At 45.3% G+C, this 21,803-nt stretch overlaps 1 protein-coding gene across 4 annotated transcripts; it reads right to left on the reverse strand.

The window, feature by feature from the left end:
* Positions 1–97: 97 nt before the first annotated feature.
* Positions 98–21,796, reverse strand: reps1 (RALBP1 associated Eps domain containing 1). Of its 4 annotated transcripts, none has more exons than XM_062550130.1 (20): positions 21,467–21,796; positions 18,895–19,018; positions 17,277–17,473; positions 15,842–15,998; positions 15,264–15,388; positions 14,133–14,298; positions 13,951–14,014; positions 13,415–13,569; positions 13,181–13,302; positions 11,439–11,519; positions 10,449–10,536; positions 9,427–9,525; positions 9,078–9,150; positions 8,411–8,541; positions 8,097–8,164; positions 7,084–7,257; positions 5,346–5,435; positions 3,909–4,060; positions 2,577–2,682; positions 98–2,365 (listed from the first exon to the last, which is right to left on the reverse strand). In XM_062550130.1, the coding sequence occupies exons 1-20, from the start codon at positions 21,503–21,505 to the stop codon at positions 2,297–2,299; spliced, it is 2,280 nt and encodes a 759-aa protein (XP_062406114.1). In that variant the 5' UTR covers positions 21,506–21,796; the 3' UTR covers positions 98–2,296. The 4 variants fall into 4 exon arrangements, with proteins under 4 accessions (XP_062406114.1, XP_062406112.1, XP_062406111.1 ...); XM_062550128.1 differs by having other exon boundaries at positions 15,327–15,388; positions 21,037–21,796; XM_062550127.1 differs by having other exon boundaries at positions 21,037–21,796.
* Between the last annotated feature and the right edge of the window lie 7 nt (positions 21,797–21,803).

The raw sequence follows: 21,803 nt of genomic DNA on the forward strand, positions 1-21,803 counted from the left end.
AAAACGATTTTCAGCAGGATTATTTCATGAAAGATATGACCACAATAAAATACAAGGATTACACTAATGACAAAGGAAGAGATAGCAGCCATTAAAATATTGTGCCATTTTTATTTTGTGTAAAAATCACACAGTTGCTAGTTCATTCTGCAGAGATAGGTCCATGCAGTTAAACATCTATGATCCCACCGCCATAATATAAGCAATTAAATATAATATTTTTTTGCTGTTAGTCAGCAATTAATGCAAATTTACATATGAGATCAAAAGGTGTGTATCATATACAATATACAACAGGCCCCTTTTACAGTACAATAGACCAGACAGCAGGGATGAAGGCTCACCTTGGTTCAAAGGAAAGGGTTGGGGAGGGGGATTAGATTTAGGAGAGTTCGGGACAGGTACAGGGCGAGGGGAGGGGGGGTTGAGATTGAGGAGGGAAGGGAAGGTTGGTTAAAGGTCGACAGGATATTTTTTTCTTTTCTTGCTTATGTTAACACCTATAGCCAGCCAAGACAATAGTCCTGCCTCTTGAATAGAGTGAACACCTGAACGCTAAGAGTAAGGCTTTGAGGACTTGTGAAGAAACAAACAAATGAAAAATAAAAAACAAAAGCAAAAAAACAAACAAAGAAACTAAAATATAAAAATTATAAACAGGAGCTTTGAAGAAATCAAATAAACAAAACAAAACAGGGGACAGTAATACAAATCTAGAGAACACAAAATGTCACACTAGTTAAAGGTATAGCCATACAAAATAAAGTGGTTTGCCGTTTTGATTTTTTTTTTTTTATGTTTGCTTTTAAGAGCTTTTTGCAATATTAGGTAAGAGCATTAACAATACACAGTTTAAAATAATGTTTTAAAGGGTGAAAAAGACAAAACAGGAACAAAGAAGTGAAATGCTTGAAAAGGGAGAAAAAGTGCAGTCGTTCAGTCGTTTCAGGTCTCACCACTTTGACTCCAGGTGCTGTTTGTCCACAGGGGGAGCCCATAGTTTTAATTTTTTTATTTTTATTATTTTGAAGGAGGGGGGGTGGGGGTGGGAACACGGGCCATTTCATTGATAATGTACCATGCAAAGGAGGCAGTCGATTCCCGTGAGCAGGTAGGGGGGGAGGAAGGGAGGATGGTTGGAGGGGCAGGAGGTGGGCATTGGTCATCTCCAGTTAAGGACTGTACACGAGGGCTAAGACCTTTGTTACATCACAGAGCATACTAAGGGGGGGAGGGAGGGGGGGGGGGGAAATCGGAAGCCGAGTTCTGTTGTGAATTCCGTACACATGTAACACTACCTCCTAGACACACTCACACACAGTATACACACACACACACGAAATACGGGCCCCTTCTGCAGTCAATGATTCTGAAAAAGGCCGGTGAGACAATGAAAGATGGCCCGCCACAATCATTCTCACGCCTCAAGCCTTCATTTCCCAGCAGCCTCTGCTCTCCTCTCAGTCAGAGAATCAGACCTAGACAGACTATGGCAGCCATTATTTCCATTAGAGAGAATCAAACCCAATTAGGCCATGGTATCCACTTTCCCTTAGAGAAAAAAAAGCAACTGGTCCTAATTGAGCCTGACTGGACGTGATTAAGTCCACTAGATCGTGCCTGTAAGTTCAACTCAGTTCATCTCAAAACCAAGAGATAAAAAAACAACAAACAAACAAACAAACAAACAAACAATGAACCCCCTAGTCTTTCCATACAACTCATGATTATCTTTCCTTACATTGGATCTCACTATTACTCAGTCCCAACTAAGTCTTCATCACGGCTCCTCTCTTGCTGCTTGCACCTACCCAAGAAACGCCACGGTCTCGACCCCCCTCCCCTCTCTCTCCAGTCCACCAGCACAGGGCCGTGTGTGTGTGTGTAACAAGGCCCTCGACGTGGTGCTGATGGTGTGGAGAAGATAGATGTCTGCCACGACATCGCCTTCATGAAAAGTGCCAAAACGTGTAACATTCCTACCCTACTCTCTCGGGTGATTGTATGCGTTAGCTTTCTCCCAGATGCAATGTTTGCTGTTCACACACACAAACACATACAAACACACACACACACACACAACGCAATTCAACGCAACAACTACATATCTTTGTACAGATGTGTATGCGGAGTAAGGTGTTATTTTTCACACGCACACACACACACACGCACGCACGCAGACACACACACAAGCACATACAAACACAGCGGAGATGGGGGTGAACATGTGCGTCCAGCTGGAGGTTCAGTCTGACCCTTCATCACTTCTTCGTGGATTGTTCCGGAACCAAACGGGTTACAAATGGGAAAATGGTCTCAGCTGCTCCAGTTGGACTTCCAAAGATATTCTCTCCTCCAGCAAGTCCTGCACACAAAGTCGGAGCCAAGAAAACAAACTCAAAACCAAACATTCCCGATGATGTCAGTTCCATTTCTAAAACCAAAGCGCAACCGAAACAACAAAAGGGATGTCCTGCTAAAAAAACAAAGCACTGTATAGTTACAAAAGCACAAATCACTCCACAACACAAACCTTCTCTTTGGTTCTTTTGTCTGACAGGCATTATGGGCCGTACCTTTAGCTGTTGTTGTAGCTCACTGTTGAGTCTGGCCAGGACTGTATTCGTCTCCTTATTCCTTCTTATGGAGGCTTGAATGGCCTTTTTATCTTTACCGAGAGACCTGCACGAGACAGAGACAGACATGAGTTTACTGTCATTTCTCGACAATTATCCACAGCTTATACATTGATTTAGCAAAATATCTTCAGCTATGAGGTTAATACAGGGGGGCAGTTTATATGGTGTTAATATGGTTTTGTTTCTTTTAACTTGCATAAAACACTGTCCTGCGGCTTATACACAACGCGGCTTATATGCGGTAAATTACTGTAGTTCATGGATATGCGTGACTCAACAGCAAAACTGTCCATGGGAGTTGCATGTATGAGCTAAAGAAGTTGTCCGGGTTTTAGAGTGGACACTCTAAAAAAATAGCATAGAATGTTGTGAGGGGAATATGACAAAGATGGTGTTTGATTTGATACTTGTGTTTCTGTAAGATCTTACACTCTACCTAGTTCATAATGTTCCTTACAATTAGTACTTCTATTGCCTTGTGAATTCATTCACCTAGTTCTTCTCTATTTGATTCTTTTGTTCCAGTACCTGGTGTGTAGATGGCAAATCATGTGTTGTATGACGATATAAATGTTCTTAATTAATGTGCAGAGAAAGTATGTAATGTGTAATGATACAATGATCTTATGATACGATGCAGGGTATGAGAAACAACTGATTGTCTCTTGGATGCACAGACGTTGTCTCTGTATCCTGATTGCCTGATGCTTATGAGACCTCTCTTCTCAGAGATCAATAAACTACTAATGAGAAAGACAAAACCTTATTTCAGACTCTCAGTATTTATAGATCTTTAAGCTAAATGTCTTCCACAATATCTGCACACTAGCTCCCCTTTTTTCTGTTTACTAGTTACACCATTAGTTTAATACCATCTCATTTAGTCTTTTATACATCCTCCCTCCCTTCCTTCCTCGATCCTCACCCTCACTTATCTATATAAAGAATGATGGGGCGGCAGCAATGGGATAGTCTATCCAGTGTTAGTTATAGCTCAGTGGGAACGAGCCTCGAGGACCGAGCATCAAGGATCGAGGAGAGAGTTTGAGAGCCACCCCATGACTCAAAAGAAGGAACGAGCTAGTGTGTGGATATTCTTTGCCATTTCTTTTTTTATGGCAAAGAATCACTTTTTTTATCCAGCACCTACTTTTCCCCCCCTTCCTCCTCTATAATGTAACATATGTTCTCGTAATCTCGGCTTCATTGAAAATGAGGGCTACCCTCGATGAGTCTCGGAGAATAAATGCAGGTTGAGTGAGTGAGTACCGTGGAATGGAAGGCTGCGTGGCGAGGACAGCAGTGATGACGTTGGACTTCGGGGGGTGCTCCTCCGCCTCGGGCCTCAGCTCGTCCTCCGACTTCAGTCTCCGACGCACAGGCTTGGGAGGCGGGGCCAGGGGCCCGGTGGAGCCTTTGGCCTGCGAGGAGACCAGATCAACAGATGAACTCACCAGGCTTCATTGGCTCATTAAAACGACTACAGCTGTTTGTGGGATTTCACTGTGCGGTCCAGTTTTTTTTAAAAATTGTACGTTTTTATATCTTCATAAGGTACCAGATTGCGTTGCTACCGAGTGAGGCTGTGAATACACTTGTAAGGTAGCTCTGGAAACTGAGCTCATGACCTTTTCCTGTAAAAGTGACCACTGTAGAGAAAGCTCAGAAAGAGTACTAGGTGTGCTTTAATTTTCCTGTGTGCTTTCTTCTGTCTGAACACCCATACAAATGTGTGTCATGGCATGAAAATCCAGACACAAGACGTCATTTCTTAAATTCATACCAGACACGACCACTTAAGCTATTAAGGAGTCGGAGTGCTTCACTCACTGTAGCTCAGATGGGACACACACAGCGTTCACAATGTGGACAGATGGGCAGAGAGATTAGGACAGCCACATTTTATACAAGGCATCAATAACGAGGGGTCACCGATTTAATGTCCAAACGGCAGATGTCCATAAACAGAGTATGGACTTTGCATGCACTTTACGGTCTGCTTTTCTAACGAGTCAGATCTGGTCCTGCCCAGGGCTGGGGTCCGAATAACACCATGAGGGCCAATTCAATTTACAGTGACAAGCGTCGCTCGAGAAAAATGAATTGCTGCCGACAGATGTCGCGGAGCTGCAGGCTTTCATAGTTCAGCACCAGCGACAAATTATTGAATAGTGTGTCTGATAGTTTCTATAACAACTTGGACACTTTACACTACATATCATCTCAAAACGAAAGTAAACAGACACACGCCGTGACCACGGCAACACACAATAGAATTGTAACTTCAGTAGAACTCGGGAGTTCCCCACAGGAGGAGCACTGAGACTCTAACCACATTTACATGGACAGTTTTTTTGTCATTACGATTAAAGTATTCCGATTGAACATTTTGTGCCGTCTGTTTACATGGGTACATTCTATTCCGATCAGGTGCTTTCAAGCGCTTTAAAATCTTTTAATCGGAATAGCCGTTGTTGGCTACTTTTCATTGGGAAGATATAGCAGTCAATCCGAAACCGCATACATGGGTATTCATTCTGAATAGGAACGGACTACACCACCTCTTCCATTCGATTAAAATTCTGATTGGATCAGATTGAGGTGTTTATATGGAGATTTTCATTCCGATTGAGCTATTCCAATTAGAAAGGGAATAAAAGAAGTGTCCATGTAAACGGAGCTTTAGTGAGAGGCATCGTTACTTACAGAGTTCACAGTAGCGGCGGCTCTTTCTTCACTTTGACCGTCGGACTTCACCGTCCTCAAGGGGCCTGCGGCGTCCCCAGCCTTCTCCGCCTGGACAGAAGACACAAACCAGTGAGATCACACCCACCCCACAGTTATCCTGAGAGATACCAGAACAAAATAAAAATAAACACATGAAAAGTGCATCTATTGGTCTGTGTGTCTTGCTTGCCTGCCTACCAGCCACAAACATTTACATTTATTAATTTACCAGTAACAGACGCTTTTTTCAAAGTGACTTACATATCTTAAGTACATTACAAGGGCATTGTTTCATTGTTCCTGGAACAATTTAGGGTTTAGTGCGCTGCTCAATGGCACAACGGTGCAAGCCAGGAAAAATAAGCTACCACCACCCACAATACAGGGAAGTACTCTCTTGTTTGTGAGCGGAGCCCTGACCTCACTGTATCGTATTACCCTAAATCAGCATGGTCTCTAGCCTGGAAAACCAGCGCCAACTGCTGGACGGCAAAATGTTTTGCCTGCATTTGGTCGTCTGGCCTCGGATCACTGTACATTTTGAAAACACTGCCCTGAATCTGGCAGATGGCAACTAAACCAATCACAACGCAGAGATGTGTTTTGAATCAACGCGGGCGGGGCAGAGGGCTCTGGGGCGGGGTTTTGAGGGAGTGACGACAGAGCGTTGGCCTATAGGCACAGACACGGTTTGAAAGACAACGGGTTGTGCTCATCAACAATGTTCCGTTGTATCCATTCATCAGAGCCAGACTAAATTAGACATCCAATCCATTTAGGCTGGTTTATCAGGCTACATGGTCTCTGCTCTGGGGGCCAATATCTGCTGGGACATCTCAGCCCCCTCCATCACTCTCTAATAGTCTCAGCTGCATGCACCGTGACGTGACTCAAACGTCCTCTCTGTGTCCACTCTCTGACTGAAGCACACCACAGCGCGCTCTTCAGGGCTGCCCACGGCCGGTGCCAAGATCCTGCCCGCACAACAAGTTACGCACATCCTGCTAAAACAGAAAAGGGCCACTTCTAGGCCTCTTGTGCCAATTCATACAGCTCCAGGCACAGAGGCCTCATTGTCTGAAAAGGGCGCAAGACACTGCAAGGCCCGCTCATGCACTTTGGCGAGTCCGCCAACGTCCGAAAGGGATTTCGCAACAGCAGCCTGCAGCTGTGATGTGTTCATGCGATCTGAAGTATAAACATCTTTAAAAACAGTGACCTAGAAGGGGCTGATGTAAGGAGTGAGTTGTAGATCAGAGGAGTTGCGCTACTCCAACTGAACTGGAAGGGCTTTATCGGTTTATTGTTAGAAACATCTGGCCAAATATATATTCAGTCATATAGGTCATATATTCAGTCAACCAGGAAGAAGGAAGGACACTCGGGAGTTTGTCCCATGTTTACTGTGTGTGTGTGTGTGTGTGTGTGTGTGTCTACCATCATATTTGCTCGCTTGTGTGTGTGTGTGACTACCAAAGAAATGCGTGCTTGCAAGGAAGCAGATATGATGGTATTCATTTCCTGTCCAACCGAATTTCTGGGATACACAACCTGTTCTACTCTAGACCCCCTCATCAAATGGCAGTGTGCATTTGCCCACTTGTGCGCATGTTTGTATGTACATATCCATTGTGCGTGTAAGATGGAGCCCATATCTGTGTGTGTGTGCAAATGCGGCGTCCTTCTTCCTCGGCGTGCGATGTGGGCGTACCCCTACCTGCGCGCTTTCAGAGTGTTGCTCGGCGTCCTCGGTAGGCTGGCCGGCGAAGGCCTGGAACTGGCTGAAGTCGGCGAAGTTGGGCTGCTCGGGGATCTGCTGAGGGGACGTGCTGCAGTGCACCGGCAGACTGTCGCCCTCTGCTGGACGATGGCCGTGAGGACCCGCCACAGCCTGTGGGGGCACACGGAAGGAAGAGAAGAGGGAGAGATTGAGTCAAATGAATGTACAGCTTAAACTGTTGCAGAACAGGGGGAGAGAGAGAGAGAAAGAGAGAAAGAAAGAAAGAAAGAGAGAGAGAGAGAAAGAAAGAGTGAGAGAGATAAAGTAAGAAAAAGAGAGAGAGACAGAGAGAAAAAGAGAGAAAGAAAGAAAGAGAGTAATGCTCCTACACCATGGCCTAATACCAGTATTGTACATCAGAAATGTCAGAGACCTCATTTGATGCCTGGGCATTTAAAAACCTTTATTTAATGTTAAAAGAACAACAATGTGTCACTTTAATGCATGTTAAGTAGATTTATTCATTTAAATCGATCATGATCAAGCGTTTAACTTCTCAGTGCCATCTAACAACACTCCACCCCACTGTAGTGACACTGAGTACACTGAATGCTCTGGGGAGATATCTGTGCTATGAAGGGGGTTTGGATGAGTGCAAGTGTTGGGGGGGGGGGGTGTCTGCGTAACGTTTGCGTCAGGTCGGGTGTGTGGCGTGGGTGCTTGGCGTGGGTGCTTGGTGTGCTGTGGGATGAGGGATGACGGATGATGAATGTGTGGTTGGCCTAATGAGAGTGTGGTTGGGCTGATGAGTGTGTGGCTGGGCTGGGTGTGTACCGGTACCTGTGTGGGCTGCGGTCTGTAGTGACACAGACACCGAATGCTCTGGGGATATATCTGTGCTAGGTCGGGTGTGTGCCGTGGGTGCTTGGTGTGCTGTGGGATGAGGGATGACGGATGATGAGTGTGGTTGGGCTGATGAGGGTGTGGTTGGGCTAGGTGTGTACCGGTACCTGTGTGGGCTGCGGTCTGGGAGGCACTGCTGGAGGGAACGCCACCACACCCGGCTGCTGCTGGCCCGCTGTGATGGACAAACGCAAACATATGATTAACCACGTGTAGCACAACTAAGTGCAAACTCACAGACACATGATTAACAACTACAAACAACCCCCTTTAATAGCACGTATAGCATGCTGAGGCACTGTGATTTAACTGCTTTGATTACACTTTATCTATGTATATTTTTCATTACTCTTGTCCTTTTGAGTTTATAACACAGGAAAAGAAAACAACTCTGAGTGTGTACTACTACGGGAGGGAGCACCTGAAGTGACGGCGGCGAAGTTGCGGTTCATATCTAGTGAGGAGGAGCGGGAGTGCGAGGCGTGGGGTCTGGGAGGCGGGGGAGGGGGGGCCACCACCTTAAGCCCCTCAGGAGACGTCCCCGAATGAGACCTGCAACACGCACATCAATACAATCAACTCAGCCACACACTCACATCACTACGATCAACTCAGCCACAAACACTCACATCACTACGATCAACTCAGCCACAAACACTCACATCACTACGATCAACTCAGCCACAAACACTCACGTCACTACGATCAACTCAGCCACAAACACTCACGTCACTACAATCAACTCAGCCACAAAAACACACATCACTACAATCAACTCAGCCACAAACACTCACATCAACACAATCAACTCAGCCTGAGAGTTGCTTTCTCATGTTTCAATCAAATATTGTATATTTTGTAAATATTGTATAACAAACAGATATTGTATCTGTTTGTTTTGTAATATGTCAGCTTTGGAAACACTGCTTATTTGAGTCATGCCAATAAAGCTCCTTTGAATTTGAATTTGAATTTGAATTTGAATTTGAGAGAGAGAGAGAGAGAGAGAGAGAGAGAGAGAGAGAGAGAGAGAGAGAGAGAGAGAGAGAGAGAGAGAGAGAGAGAGAGAGAGAGAGAGAGACACTCACCTCTGACGCGTTACAACACTGGCCATGGGTTCTTGGTCTGACGTAAATGAATCGGAACTACTATAACCATCACCTGAGGAAGGGAAAAGAATTACAGAAGATGCTTCAAAAACTCTTCAGGCTGATAAAGTATTTTACATTTTTATGTCAAAATACACCATGAATTGACCCAGACAAACAATGAGTATGACTACTTCTGACTTCAGATACACAATAAACAGACTTCTGACTAAGAGCGTAAGGACTGGATATGATTATATGGCTTGCTATGAGGATGATGACCTGATGAGGACATGATTTGATGAGGTTATAATATGCTCTATGAGGAGTGTGAGGGAGGCCCACTTACCTACAGCGTTACCAGCAAACTTAATTGTAGCTGCTAGGTTGCTCTCCTCAGACAGCTCAGGAGGTTTGGCCAGCAGAGGGCTAGTGGGATGTGTGTGGTCTGCAACAAGCACAACAGGGGCGTCTTACAAAACCGGCAGCAGCAACCAGACAACCATCACACCACTGACACGTTCAGCAAAAGGACTATTTATTGACATTCAAACTTTTACCACTAATAGGATTGAAGTTAAAAGGAAAGTAACAAAGGCACTCTGTTTAGAGAAAGCATTACAATGAGGGAATGCTCATCCAATGCTCATCTACATGTGTGCTGACACTTTACATAAAAGAGAAATGAAAATGTAGCGACAAAGGCTTCTGTTTGTCATCATAACCAGAGCTGTAGTCCAGAGAATCCCTCACTAGGCTTAAAGGCCTATGATAAAGCAGCATGACTTGAGATCCTTAAGATGGCTTGAAAGGAGGGGATGATAAGAGTTTGAATTTACTGCCCACTTCAGGGGCACTGAACCAAACAAGCTGAATCACTGACAAGCCTGGTCTTTCTGTTCTTCCTACGCACGATAGGAGTCCTATGAAAGCTCTCAATTGGGCCATAAAACCTTTCCAGGGAATGCTTAATAGGATTTACCATACATGAAGCATTACTAAGTTAATGGTATAAAGTAGTGGAATCTAATAGATGGATAAATTGAAAGAGCAAGCAAAAGAGAGGGAGAGAGAAAGAGAGAAAGAGAGAGACGGGGGAGAAAGGGAGAGAAAGAGAAAAAGAGAAAGAGACAGAGAATGTGAAAAAGAGGGAGGGAGAAAGAGAGAATGAGAGATAGAGAGCCAGAGAGAGAAAGAGAGAGACTGAGAGAGAGATAGAGAGCCAGAGCGAGAAAGAGAGAGGCTGAGAGAGAGAGATAGAGAGCTAGAGAGAGAAAGAGAAAAAAGAGAGAGCGGTCCTACAGAGCAGGAAGGAAAGAGAAGCAGACAGGTTTTCCAGAGGAGAGGGGACAGAGGAAGGGATGCGTTTACCACTTCCTGCCCTCTTCAGCTCCATCTCCTGCATATGGATCTTGCTGGGGGTCATGCGGATGGGGACCGGGTGGACGATGGCTGTATCCTGCGAGGCAACACAACAATCACTCCTGTGCTCGTCTCTCACTGCTCAGCACACTACACACCATGACCACATTATAATCATGTCATAATCATTACAGTGACATTTCAGTACTACGACTTGACGTCTTAAACAGAAGGTTAACTGTATCCAAAATCAAATCTATATTCTGTCTGCGTGAAAAATAAAGACCAACAAAGACCCCCACATGGTCTAAGGCTAACAGGCCACCGTACCACTGAACTTCCTTTTCTCAAGACATTACTTCATATGTCTGCTGAAAGGAGACTGAGGCTTAGAGTGTTGAAACCTTTGAAGAGGCAATTCTGTGTGACTAGGAAAACTACCGACAGCACCAGTCAGTTTAAATGAATGACTATTTACTGTAAATGTCTGTTCAGCAATCTTGTGCAAAGTCCTGCCACTAAATTAGGTTATATAATTGAGAAGTGGGTAAAGCGCCATGACAGAATAATCCATAGAAGCTGGAGCAAGCAAAAAATTACAAATAAATAAAATCAGAAATTACAGTGACGCCATGATGGTGACTGCTGACTCTCCAACACATGCAGTTTATTTTATTTCTCCCAAGTAAGGAAAAAGAGGATAGAAAAAGAAAACAAGAGAGAGACAGAGACAGAGACAGAGACAGAGAGAGAGAGAGAGAGAGAGAAAGAGAGAGAGAGAAAGAAAGAGAGAGAGAGGGGGAGGGAGAGACAGAGGGAGAGAGAAAAAGAAAGAAGCAGAGTGAGAGAGAGAGAGATAGAAAGAGAGAAAGAAAGAAAGAAACAGAGAGAGAGAGAGACATCAGAAGAGTGAAGTTGAAGGCAGCTGGCTGAAGGCAGAGTGGAGGTTAATGAAATCATTAATCACCAGACAGGCGCACTACTAGGTGATTGACTTACAGGGTCAGCTGGTGCAATGTTAGAATCAAATTGGGTCAGAGTTTGTGAGCTGGACGAGCGCTCGCTAAAAGTCTCCCACTGCTGCGGAGAGACAGACAGGGAGAGAGAGAGAGACAGGGAGAGAGAGACAGCAGAAAAGACAGAGTCAGCACTGTGAGGTTATAGCATCAATCTTCACCCTCCACCCATCCTCTCATGATTGACTTCAATTGGCACACAACAAACACAACAAAACCACTCACTATTTCGGTCTCGAAAAGCGCAGAATACTGCACAGCCGTGTGAGGACTGTCTAACACTGACCATGAATGTTGCAAACAACACACACATACACACACACACACACACAGGGAAGAAAAGCTCAATTGTGACAGCTTTGGGCACCTTTCAAAATGTTCAAGGAGTCTCTGCGTCCTGGAAGCACTTGAGAGAATTTTCACTGAGGTGGGACAAGGTAACACTGGGGCCACTTCAAGGCCTGTTATGCCACTAGAACTCCTGCATCTCCCACTTTGATTTCCTTTGTAACATTTCATGCACATTAACCATGTTGAAAAACAAAAGTATCTCCAGAAAAACCAAAGTGCCTGTTCCATGAAAAGATCAAATGAATTAATCTGAACAGCAATTTTTTTTATCTGTGGTTCAGCTAGAGCAAAACATGTCTTGTCGTTGGAACTACAACATACATCTCATTTCCTTCCTCTTTCACTGATAAGAGTCGAATACTGTCCCTGCCTGTGTAACGACGCCATCTCATAATGCCTCCGTATCACTGATCATCTCCATCTTGTTCATAAACCTTGCTACTGAACTGAGAGCGAGAATGGGGGACACCTAAACAAGATGCTCAACTGAACTGAAGTGATAATGGGGAGGGGACCTAAACAAGATGCTCAACTGAACTGAAATAATAATGGGGAGGGGACCTAAACAAGATGCTCAACTGAACTGAAATAATAATGGGGAGGGGACCTAAACAAGATGCTCAACTGAACTGAAATAATAATGGGGAGGGGACCTAAACAAGATGCTCAACTGAACTGAAATAATAATGGGGAGGGGACCTAAACAAGATGCTCAACTGAACTGAAATAATAATGGTGGATACCTAAACAAGATGCTAAACTGAACTGAAGTAATAATGATGGATACCTAAACAAGATGCTAAACTGAACTGAAATAATAATGGGGAGGGGACCTAAACAAGATGATAAAATGAACTGAAGTAATAATGGTGGATACCTAAACAAGATGCTCAACTGAACTGAAGTGATTGTGGAGGAAGGGGGTTGTTTGAGAACCTTGACTGAATACAATAAAACCGATCAGGGTTAAGAGCCCGTGGATAGTTGGGCAATGCTCCATTCAAACAATGTACCTCTTTGACTCTGTTGTTCCTAACAACGCAGCAACTGCATTCCAAACAGAGCGACAGGGTTTTTTTCCCCTCGGTCTGAGAGGCTTTTTGGGTGAACAACGGTGTATGCTTTGCGTGGCGGCCAAGACAGAGAGATGCTGTGCTTGCCGAAGCCAACTGGGGGCTGGGACTGAAGCAAATCAAATCAAAAAAGCCCTTGTTCCTTATTCCTCCACAGAGCTGTTACCAAAGTGATAAAAGCACACTGACATTCCCATTGAGACCGAGTCCCCGTTACGTAATGCAGATAGCATGTGTGCATGCTGGCAGGCAGGAAGGAAGGTGTGGAGGTGCGGAGAGGTGTGGGCGGGGCGGGGCGAACCTCGTTGCTCTGGTTCAGCTCTGGCCAGTTCTGGTTGAGGGAAGGCATGGAGGGGGACTTGTTGGAAGTGACCTCCACAGGCGAGCCCGAGTATCCCACGTCGAGCGCAGGCTCCGGGACTTCTGGAGTAGAGACACACACACACACACACAGTGTAAACACTGTATGACAACAAAGGTACCTCTGAAGGTGACACATTTGAGCAGATTCTTGTGCTGGACAAAGTTTAAGTACCTGCTGAGTCATCCAAGTCAATGAGCTTTGGCATGAGACTTTCTGGAAGCTTCTCGGGGAGCTCGTAACCGTTTTTCCGAGCGACCACCAAATGGAACGCAGCACAGAACTCGTCTAATGTCAGCGCGCCATCTTTATCGAAATCTGACAACTCCCTGGAAGAAAAACATCAACAGTTGACTTGACAACGAAAAGGCAAAAAGACCACCACCAAACACACTATCGCCAATGTCAAACTTTGTTTATATTGGCACGGATTCAAAAAGGGTTGAGAAAGATACGCCAAAGCTGTACACCATGAGCTCACTTTGCCGTAAGCCTTAATGCTAAAAGCAGGATGCTGTCGACCAGTAAATTAAACAAGAGCACAAAGGAAAATACAGGTGACCTCATAGCTAGGTGACGTATTCCACTACCACACGATTATTACACAAATGTGATAAATACCACATGACAAAGGGCTTATTGAATGGCCTTTAGAATGATAACACTTAAAAGCTTAAAAAACCAAACATGACCTTCAGAGACACACTTACCAAATGTGAGACAATTCTAGTATAGGCAGCTTTGATTTCGTGAAAAACTCTTTAGCTGCAGAACCTAAAACGGAGAAGTCAGACACACTGTTTACGTAATGAAAAATAGAACCACAGGTCAAAACAGTGGATTGGGGAGGTGGGGGGGTGGGGAGAAGTTAGCATGAGGATTCTTCGCTAACCGGGTATGAAGCCCGTGAGGTCAGGTTGGATGGTCTTGAACTGGTTGATGTAATACTGCCTCTGTTCGTCCGTTATCTTCCAGGGGTCGTCGTAGCCGCTAGTTTGTCTTTGGATCTCGTTGGTCGCGGCCGTCGAGGGTACCGTAGTCCTGATCGTTGTGCTCTCCTGAGGTGGGGGGGGAAAGGTCAAGGACATGAAGGGTCAACGAGGCTTTCGCAGCGTCAGGAAAGGTCGAAAGGTCATGCGCCCATGCACACATAACATGCTCAATGAAATCACCCTTACGCTCATGTTAGGATCAGATACAGCAACAGAGTTAGGAAAAAAATACTAAAAAATATATATATATATCATAGAGAGAGAGCGAGTGCACACGAAAAAAATCTAAAGATGTCAACTAACATATAGATTGAACACAACGACAGACACGCAGCAAACAGGCAACAGACATTGCTGAGGGGAAAAAAAGAAGGAAACAGAAAATGTCCACAGACAAACATCATGGAGCACATGTGAAATCACCTGTGGGTGGTGGGGAGTCAATGCTATGGCCAAGTGTACTAAACGACCATCACAGCCCCACTCTACAGTGGGACACTGAACCTGGCTGGAGCCAACTCCTTATCTGCAGCAAGCAAGCTTATCGACATCTCTACTGGGTGGGTGGGTGTGTGTGTGTGTGTGTGTGTGTGTGTAGGTGTTTCTGGGAAACTTGACCAGCAACATTTAGGCCTACGGTACATCTACACGCTAAGCTTACTTAATGCCTTGACTGATGTCTAGAGCCTCATTTCTCAATCCAGCCCCTGACGATGTGCTGCAGCCTAGTTTTAAGCCTCCCACCTGCCATCTCACTCACAGCTGATCTTACTTTCGATCAGACTTGGAGACGACTTTGTCGTTATATCAGCGTTCGTTCGTTTCGTTCCTTCGTTCGTCGATGGAGATGGAGGAGAGACTTAAAAAACGAGCTGTGCCGAAGGGGAAGAGGAGTCCACCCAAGGAGCGGGTCTGAGAAACGTTGGGAGCCCAGAGCGTATGGAGGAGAGGCAGGAGGGCTGAAGGCCGAAGGAGTAAAAGAGACTAGCCAGAAAGCTGGGCAGGTCCACGGAAGCGTTATGCTGCACTACCTGGGTAGACGAGGGGTGCATTGTTGGAAGTGTGCTGGAGGGGGGGGTATCTGTGAAACTGACCCAGGATTCCTGAACCGGAGGGGGGGAGTGGCCGGACCACATACCGTCACCAGCCACCGGGCCTACATCAGGAGAGAGAGAGATGAGAGAGAGAAAGGAGAGAGAGAGAGAAAAGAGAGAGGAGAGAGAAAGAGAAAGAGAGAGAAAGAGAGGGAGAGAGAGAGAGAAAGAGAGAAAGAGAGGGAGAGAGAAAAGGGAGAAAAGAGAGAGGAGAGAGAAAGAGAATAGAGACATGAGAGAAAAAGAGAAAGAGAGAGAAAGAGAGAGAGAGAGGAAGAGAAAGAACGGTCATTTTTTCCTGAATGATTAGGACAAAAACATTTCAATATAAAGGCAAAATTCCAATGGACTCATTTCCTATAATATATCTTACTACTACTACTACTAATAATAATAATAATACATTTTATGTTTAGAGTGCTTTATCGCATACTCAAAGCGCTGAACATGCCCCCACACCAACACACACACGAGCAATGACTCGTTTCTTCGCCGTCGACTGTCTGGAGGCTTACCTGCTTGTGCTTCTCGGAAGTGCGGCCACACGTTGCCCACCACTGGCTGCCTGATGTCGGTGTTGCCGCCGCTGGCCTGCCGCGTGTGCTTCCTCCAGGCGTGGGGCGACGTCGGCGGGGACTGGTGGGGAGACACCACGGGGGAGGTGCTGTCAGGCTGGGAGAGGGAGGAGACGAGGGGAGAGAGAGACACACACACAGAGTGAGTTATGTGTTTGTGTGTGTGAGAGAGAGAGAGAAGAGAGGGAGAGAGGAAAACAGAGCTAGAGTGTGTGTGTGTGTGTGTGTGTGTGTGTGTCTTGTGTCTACAGAGAGAGCAAGGCAAGAGATGACAGGACAGACAGACAGACAGAGACAGACAGACAGAGTACTGAGAGAGACAGACAGAGACAGACAGAGTACTGAGAGAGAGAGGCACAGAGGTTGTGTATTCGTGTGTGTGCGTGTCTAAAAGAGACAAGACAGGACAAATGAAGGTCATCTCCACTGTCTGTGTATGAATGCGTGAGTGAATGGGTCAAAGTGAAGCTCTAATCTGTAACGCACTTTGAGTGCTCAGAGAAGCAGAATGCTGGTTCATTCACCAGTAAGATATTTCCAAACGGCTAGAGAAGGCACAGGGCAGCGTTTACAGCGCCGAGGCTATTGGGGTCCAGCAGCGTGCTTTGGTCTCTCCGCTTGATCAATACAGGCTGAATTCAGCAGTGCCCTTGGCCAGTTTCAATCAAGTGTGTCCAGGCAATCTTGAGAGGACGGACGGACACTAGTGTCTGATTACCCGAGTGCCCTCAGCTTAACAGATAAGGGTCACTGCAATTACCACATCTTTCTCTCAGCTGGGAGCCCCACCCCCAATCTGCTTTTCTTTTCATTTGACGCTTGCAAAACTTGACATTATCCAAGCTTAATGTAACAGGAATTTACTTGCATTTTAATGTGATGGACGCACAAGGCTAAGACTGTTACTGGGTACGAAAACTGCTGAGTTGGGTGTGTGTGTGTGTCTGAATCCAATCGCCCACACACACACAGGGTGACGGTTTAAGGGTGTAGGAAGGGAAAAATGCTGACTTGTCAGTTGACACACACACTCTTTTGTAACGCTAGCACACACACATCATCTCTGTCAAACACCCTCTCAAGCAAAGCCAAAAGTCTTTAGCCCATTAAAACACACACTACCTTCTATTAACACTTAAACGTATTCACTCAATGGTGTGTCTGTCTCACCTGTGGATTTGCTACAGGCACCCCAGTTGGATCACCTCCATTAAAGCCCTCTATTATTAACACACTGAACTATTCACTCAGTGGTGTCTCTTTCACACAGACACATCGCACTCTTTCTCTCACTCGGTCTTTCTCAAGGACACGAACACAGACACAGACACAGACACAGACACAGACACAGACACAGACACAGACAGCCTCTCACCTGTGGATCTGTTGCGGGCACCCCTGGCTGGATGACCTCGTGGGACAGGGGGATCTTCTTGGCCTGGCCTCGGCCTGGTGGTCTCGGGAAGACGCCCGAGTAAGGCCCCTGGTTCTCGGAGTCCGGGTACATGGCCGTGTGCCTGGTCTCCTGCTCGTTCTTGCCCACCACAAAGCGCGGCAGGGGCAAGTCCTTGACTGTGAATGGCACAGCACACATACACTGTTGCTGCTGCTCCCGAAGTGATTTAATGACACAACGTTTCGACCAAGGACGGTCTTCGTCAGGGGAAGACCATCCCGGGTCGAAACGTTGTGTCATTAAATCACTTCGGGAGCAGCAGCAACAGTGTGCGGGTACTTCTTCAATTTTTCAGCATTCCTTTTACCTTGCACCTGTACAAGTTGCGTGCACTCTCTGCAACTTTAGAACACACATTCAGGCACAACCTTGCTTGGAGCTGGGATGACAAATGTGAGAGTACAGGTACCTAATTGTCTAGTTAGTTAGTTAGTATCAGACTGATTATCTGGTTAGTTTGCATCAATTACAGCTTCGTGGATGAATGAATCACAAAGACGAAAGGCCCGAATGGCAAGGGAAGAGAGAATTACTGAATCAACAATAACAAACTTCTACCTTCTACTTACAGCTAACCTTGATCATCAACATCTCTGCCAACCACATTACAGGAGAGAAATATAGAGACGTTCAGAAAATGACAAGCCTCCACACAATAAAAGAAGTGCAGCCAGTAACAAGATGACAAATTCAATATTCCATATCCCTAGAGCTTGACAGCAAAACAATCATCGTGAGTCATGTCAAGTGCAAATGACTGTTTGTTTATGCTTACGTGAACATAGGCCTGTACCAGGCCACCTCTGAAATGACTCTCTGAAACTAACCTGCACGGACAGAGAAAGGAGCCAATCTCCAACTACACACTGACAGGACAAGTCAGTTTTCTCTCTTTTTCAATTTGTTGAGACGTGATGAAATGATGTGATGCAACTACTCATCCCTCTTCCAAACAGCATCAGCCCCTCCAGGGCCTGGTCTGCAATTTCCTGTTTCTATTCTCTTTCTCTCTATCTCCGACCCTACCAAGCTATCACCACTTCCTGTCCCTGCCAGCATAAAGAAAAGCGCCTTGTATACTCCTCTGCTTTGGTCTTCTCTATCTCCTTAGTGGTAAATTCCTGGAGGCATTGAATTTGCCAGTGAGCAGAAAGAGACGGTCATTCTCTGCTTATGCTGTGAGAACGGGCCTACAGAGGAGGTCCCAGAGAGGCTAGAAAGTGTTAAATGGCCACAGCAATTTCGTTGTGACCTTAGTTTAATCGAGACCCTTGTTTCCCCGAGCGGCCTTGAAAACAATGCGTCCACTTCTGTGAAGAGGCATGCAGCTTATCTTCTAATCCCTGTTGTGGTTAGTTATGTAATGCCTCCAACTGGCACAATCACTTCATTTGCGACACGACCACTGGCCGTGCTTGGACGTGCAATGGGCACAGTGCCCCAGCGCTGGGGTGGCAGGTAGGCAGCGCCATGCCTGAGCAAGCAGGAGGAGGACAGAGGCCTGTTGAGCACACCGAGCTTGACTCGCTGCACTTACCTGTGTTTAAGCTCTCCACTCGCAAAGGCAGTCCAGACTGGGCTATAGCGATGAGCTTTAGTGCAATGTAGAACTGACTCCTTCCAAAGTGCCCTAGACGAGTCGCGCCACATAGCTCCGTGATCTGCAAGGAGTACACAGGCACGGAGTTGAGTGCACGGGGGAGTTGCGATGTTTTAATGGCAAACAACTGGACAGAACTGGCTGTGAGAGGGGGACAGTTGGGGCGAAGCAAAGACAGAGAAAGAACAGAGGACAGAGAGAGGCTAACAAATCAAAATTCCTCAGTGGCATATGTTGTTCACTTGTGTTCACGTATCAAACTGCGCCGTTAACAGCAATCTTCTGCTTCACGCCCTGAGATAGAGGAACCAGTGTGATTTATGCAGGGAAGTCTAAGGTCATTGTGATTTAACAAAGGGAATTTGTGAACAACACAGGTTATACGGAACATGGCCCCAGCTGCAGTTCTGTTTGCAAAAGTAAGATCATAAATGTTGCCTGCCATTATGGTTTAACATCAATCAACCTGATTCACACATATACAAATACAATCTTGCCTTTCCAGATTTGATGATTAATGTCATGATTAATGACAAATGTTTATATTCATTATATAACTGTGCAATCCAGTGAAAAGTAAGAATTGGACTAAGAATCTTTTTTAAGTTGTAGACATATAAGCAGTGTGTATCGTCTTGTGTTTGCTAATGAGTCAAATGCTTTTCAGACAACGATTGCTGATTCAACACACGAGACGACACACCCCTTTGTATCACATGCATTCCAAACAGCACCAACTGATTGTTTTCCCTACCAAATGTCTAAGTATCTACAATGACAAATGGTCACAAAAACATAGCTTATCACACAACAACGCTCAAAAAATTGGTCATCTTCAATTAGTTTGTTTCTTTCCATTTCGGTGCAGGTCAAGAGTAATGCCACTTAGCACATAATATCGCTCCCAATCCCAGTCTATGCACCCAACACGCCAGACAAATCTGAAATGTTTCGTTACGGCTTCTGGTGCATGTCTTGAGAAAACAAAATCTCTTCAAAGCTTGTTTGGCTGGCGATGCAACCTCCTTCAGATTATTTTGAAGAACTCTGGGCCAAGTCTAGCAAATAGGTCCGAAATCTTTTATTCAAGTAACGTTATGTTTAACTAGATAAACAACGATGTTAGCCTGGTGTTTTCCTTTCCCAATATGTCGACAGCGAAGGTCCGATGCTCGACATAAGCGCCCAAGTAAGTTTGCTAGCAAGCTAACTATCCTTGCTGGCTATAGTGAAGGTTAACAAAATCACACGACACAAATCTTTGCCTGCGGTCATCATCAAACACGAGTGATGTATCTGCCCATTAAAGAGAAAATACTCATTGTTTTGCCTATTATGGGGTTTCATTCATTATGTTTTGAGTTGTCAGTTCAGCAGTTGGATTGCTGCTGAAGTGTAGGCATGTTTGCTAACGTGCTAGCACATCTGGCTAGCAAGCTAACAATCTAGGAAAATTATAAAGCTAGCTGGAAAATGACTTCGATATAAATTGTTATGCTATATGAAACAATTTTTTTGGGGGGAAACATTTGAAACATTCTGCTGAAAAGTGAATTCGTTGTGGGTGGGGGTGGGGCAGACGAGGTAAACAGAGCAGTTGTCCATCTACCGTGGCCATCTGGTTAGCTTTCTGTAACGTTAACTTGTGAGGCTGGACACCAATTACTTCGTCAAACTTGAAGCCCAACGGTTTAGCTGCTACCCTATTAATGTCCCATCCTTAGTGCTCTGGCTGTCATTCACTTATTCACCGGCTGTCTAACGATGAATGCTTCATTTAAAAGATCTTATAGATCGTAATGCCAGAGTAACGTTAGTCAATACCACAGGTAAGTTAACGTTAGCCTACTGTTAACTTATCACAACTTGGCAGCAACCATTACCCATGTTTCCCCCCCCCCTATAAAGTCAGCAAATCGACGACACACACAACGTGTTAAAGTTAACGTTACTTCAAGATCACCATCACATGCTAGGATCTAACATAATGAGAATGACAAGGATAATACACTTGTTTAACAGTCATCGGTGTTTACGTTAGTCGACTGGCAAGGAAATATGTCCAAGTTAATGTCTTACCTGTAAGACCACATCACTGGGTAACTGAGCCGCCCGAAAAAGGTCAAGAACTTTGCCATTGGAAGCCACTTTTTTGGTGTTGTCCGTGTCACAGTAGATAAACAAATCTGAGTAATACTTCTGCTCCACATCACTCAGGGTTAAACTTTCCATTGTGGCATACAGACCTAACCAGCAAGCCCACCGGCTAGCTCTCCAAACTCTAGTTGGCTAAACTGGCTAGCAATCCAAGCTAGCCGACGCAGCTAGCTAACGCTAGAGTTGATCACAAAAAGGGCGAAAAATAAACGCGCTGTACGGATAGCTTAACCTACCGGGAATACGTCCTTTTGCCAGTATATACAATCATCAGAGACCAATGGGGAGGCAAAATTACCATAAATAACTGATTATATGACGTTATTTATCTGTACCACTCGTTTAACGTTACCGTTAGATTGCAGACGCCTCGCTTGTAAGGTGTAGTCATTAGCAATTTCCTCCAGCTTGGTAACGTTATATTAGCAAGGTACGGTAGCCTGTTAGCAGTAGCTTGTTAGCCAGGGACTAGGAAAACTAGCCTCAAAGTCAGCCGCAAAATCCAACTCCCGTTTCGCACGGTGGTGTGTAACGGCGAAAGTGTACTTCCCTTCCCACTCCTCTTCTCTTTATAGTCACACCATTTAGTTTATTTGAACCAAGCACGTTTTAATCCTTATATGTGATGTCAGAAATAAAGTTTCAGGATCTTTGGGCTCCTTCCTCTTACAGCCAACGCCGCCATTCCT

The sequence above is a fragment of the Sardina pilchardus genome, chromosome 12 (assembly GCF_963854185.1).
Source record: "Sardina pilchardus chromosome 12, fSarPil1.1, whole genome shotgun sequence".
NCBI lineage: Eukaryota > Metazoa > Chordata > Actinopteri > Clupeiformes > Clupeidae > Sardina > Sardina pilchardus.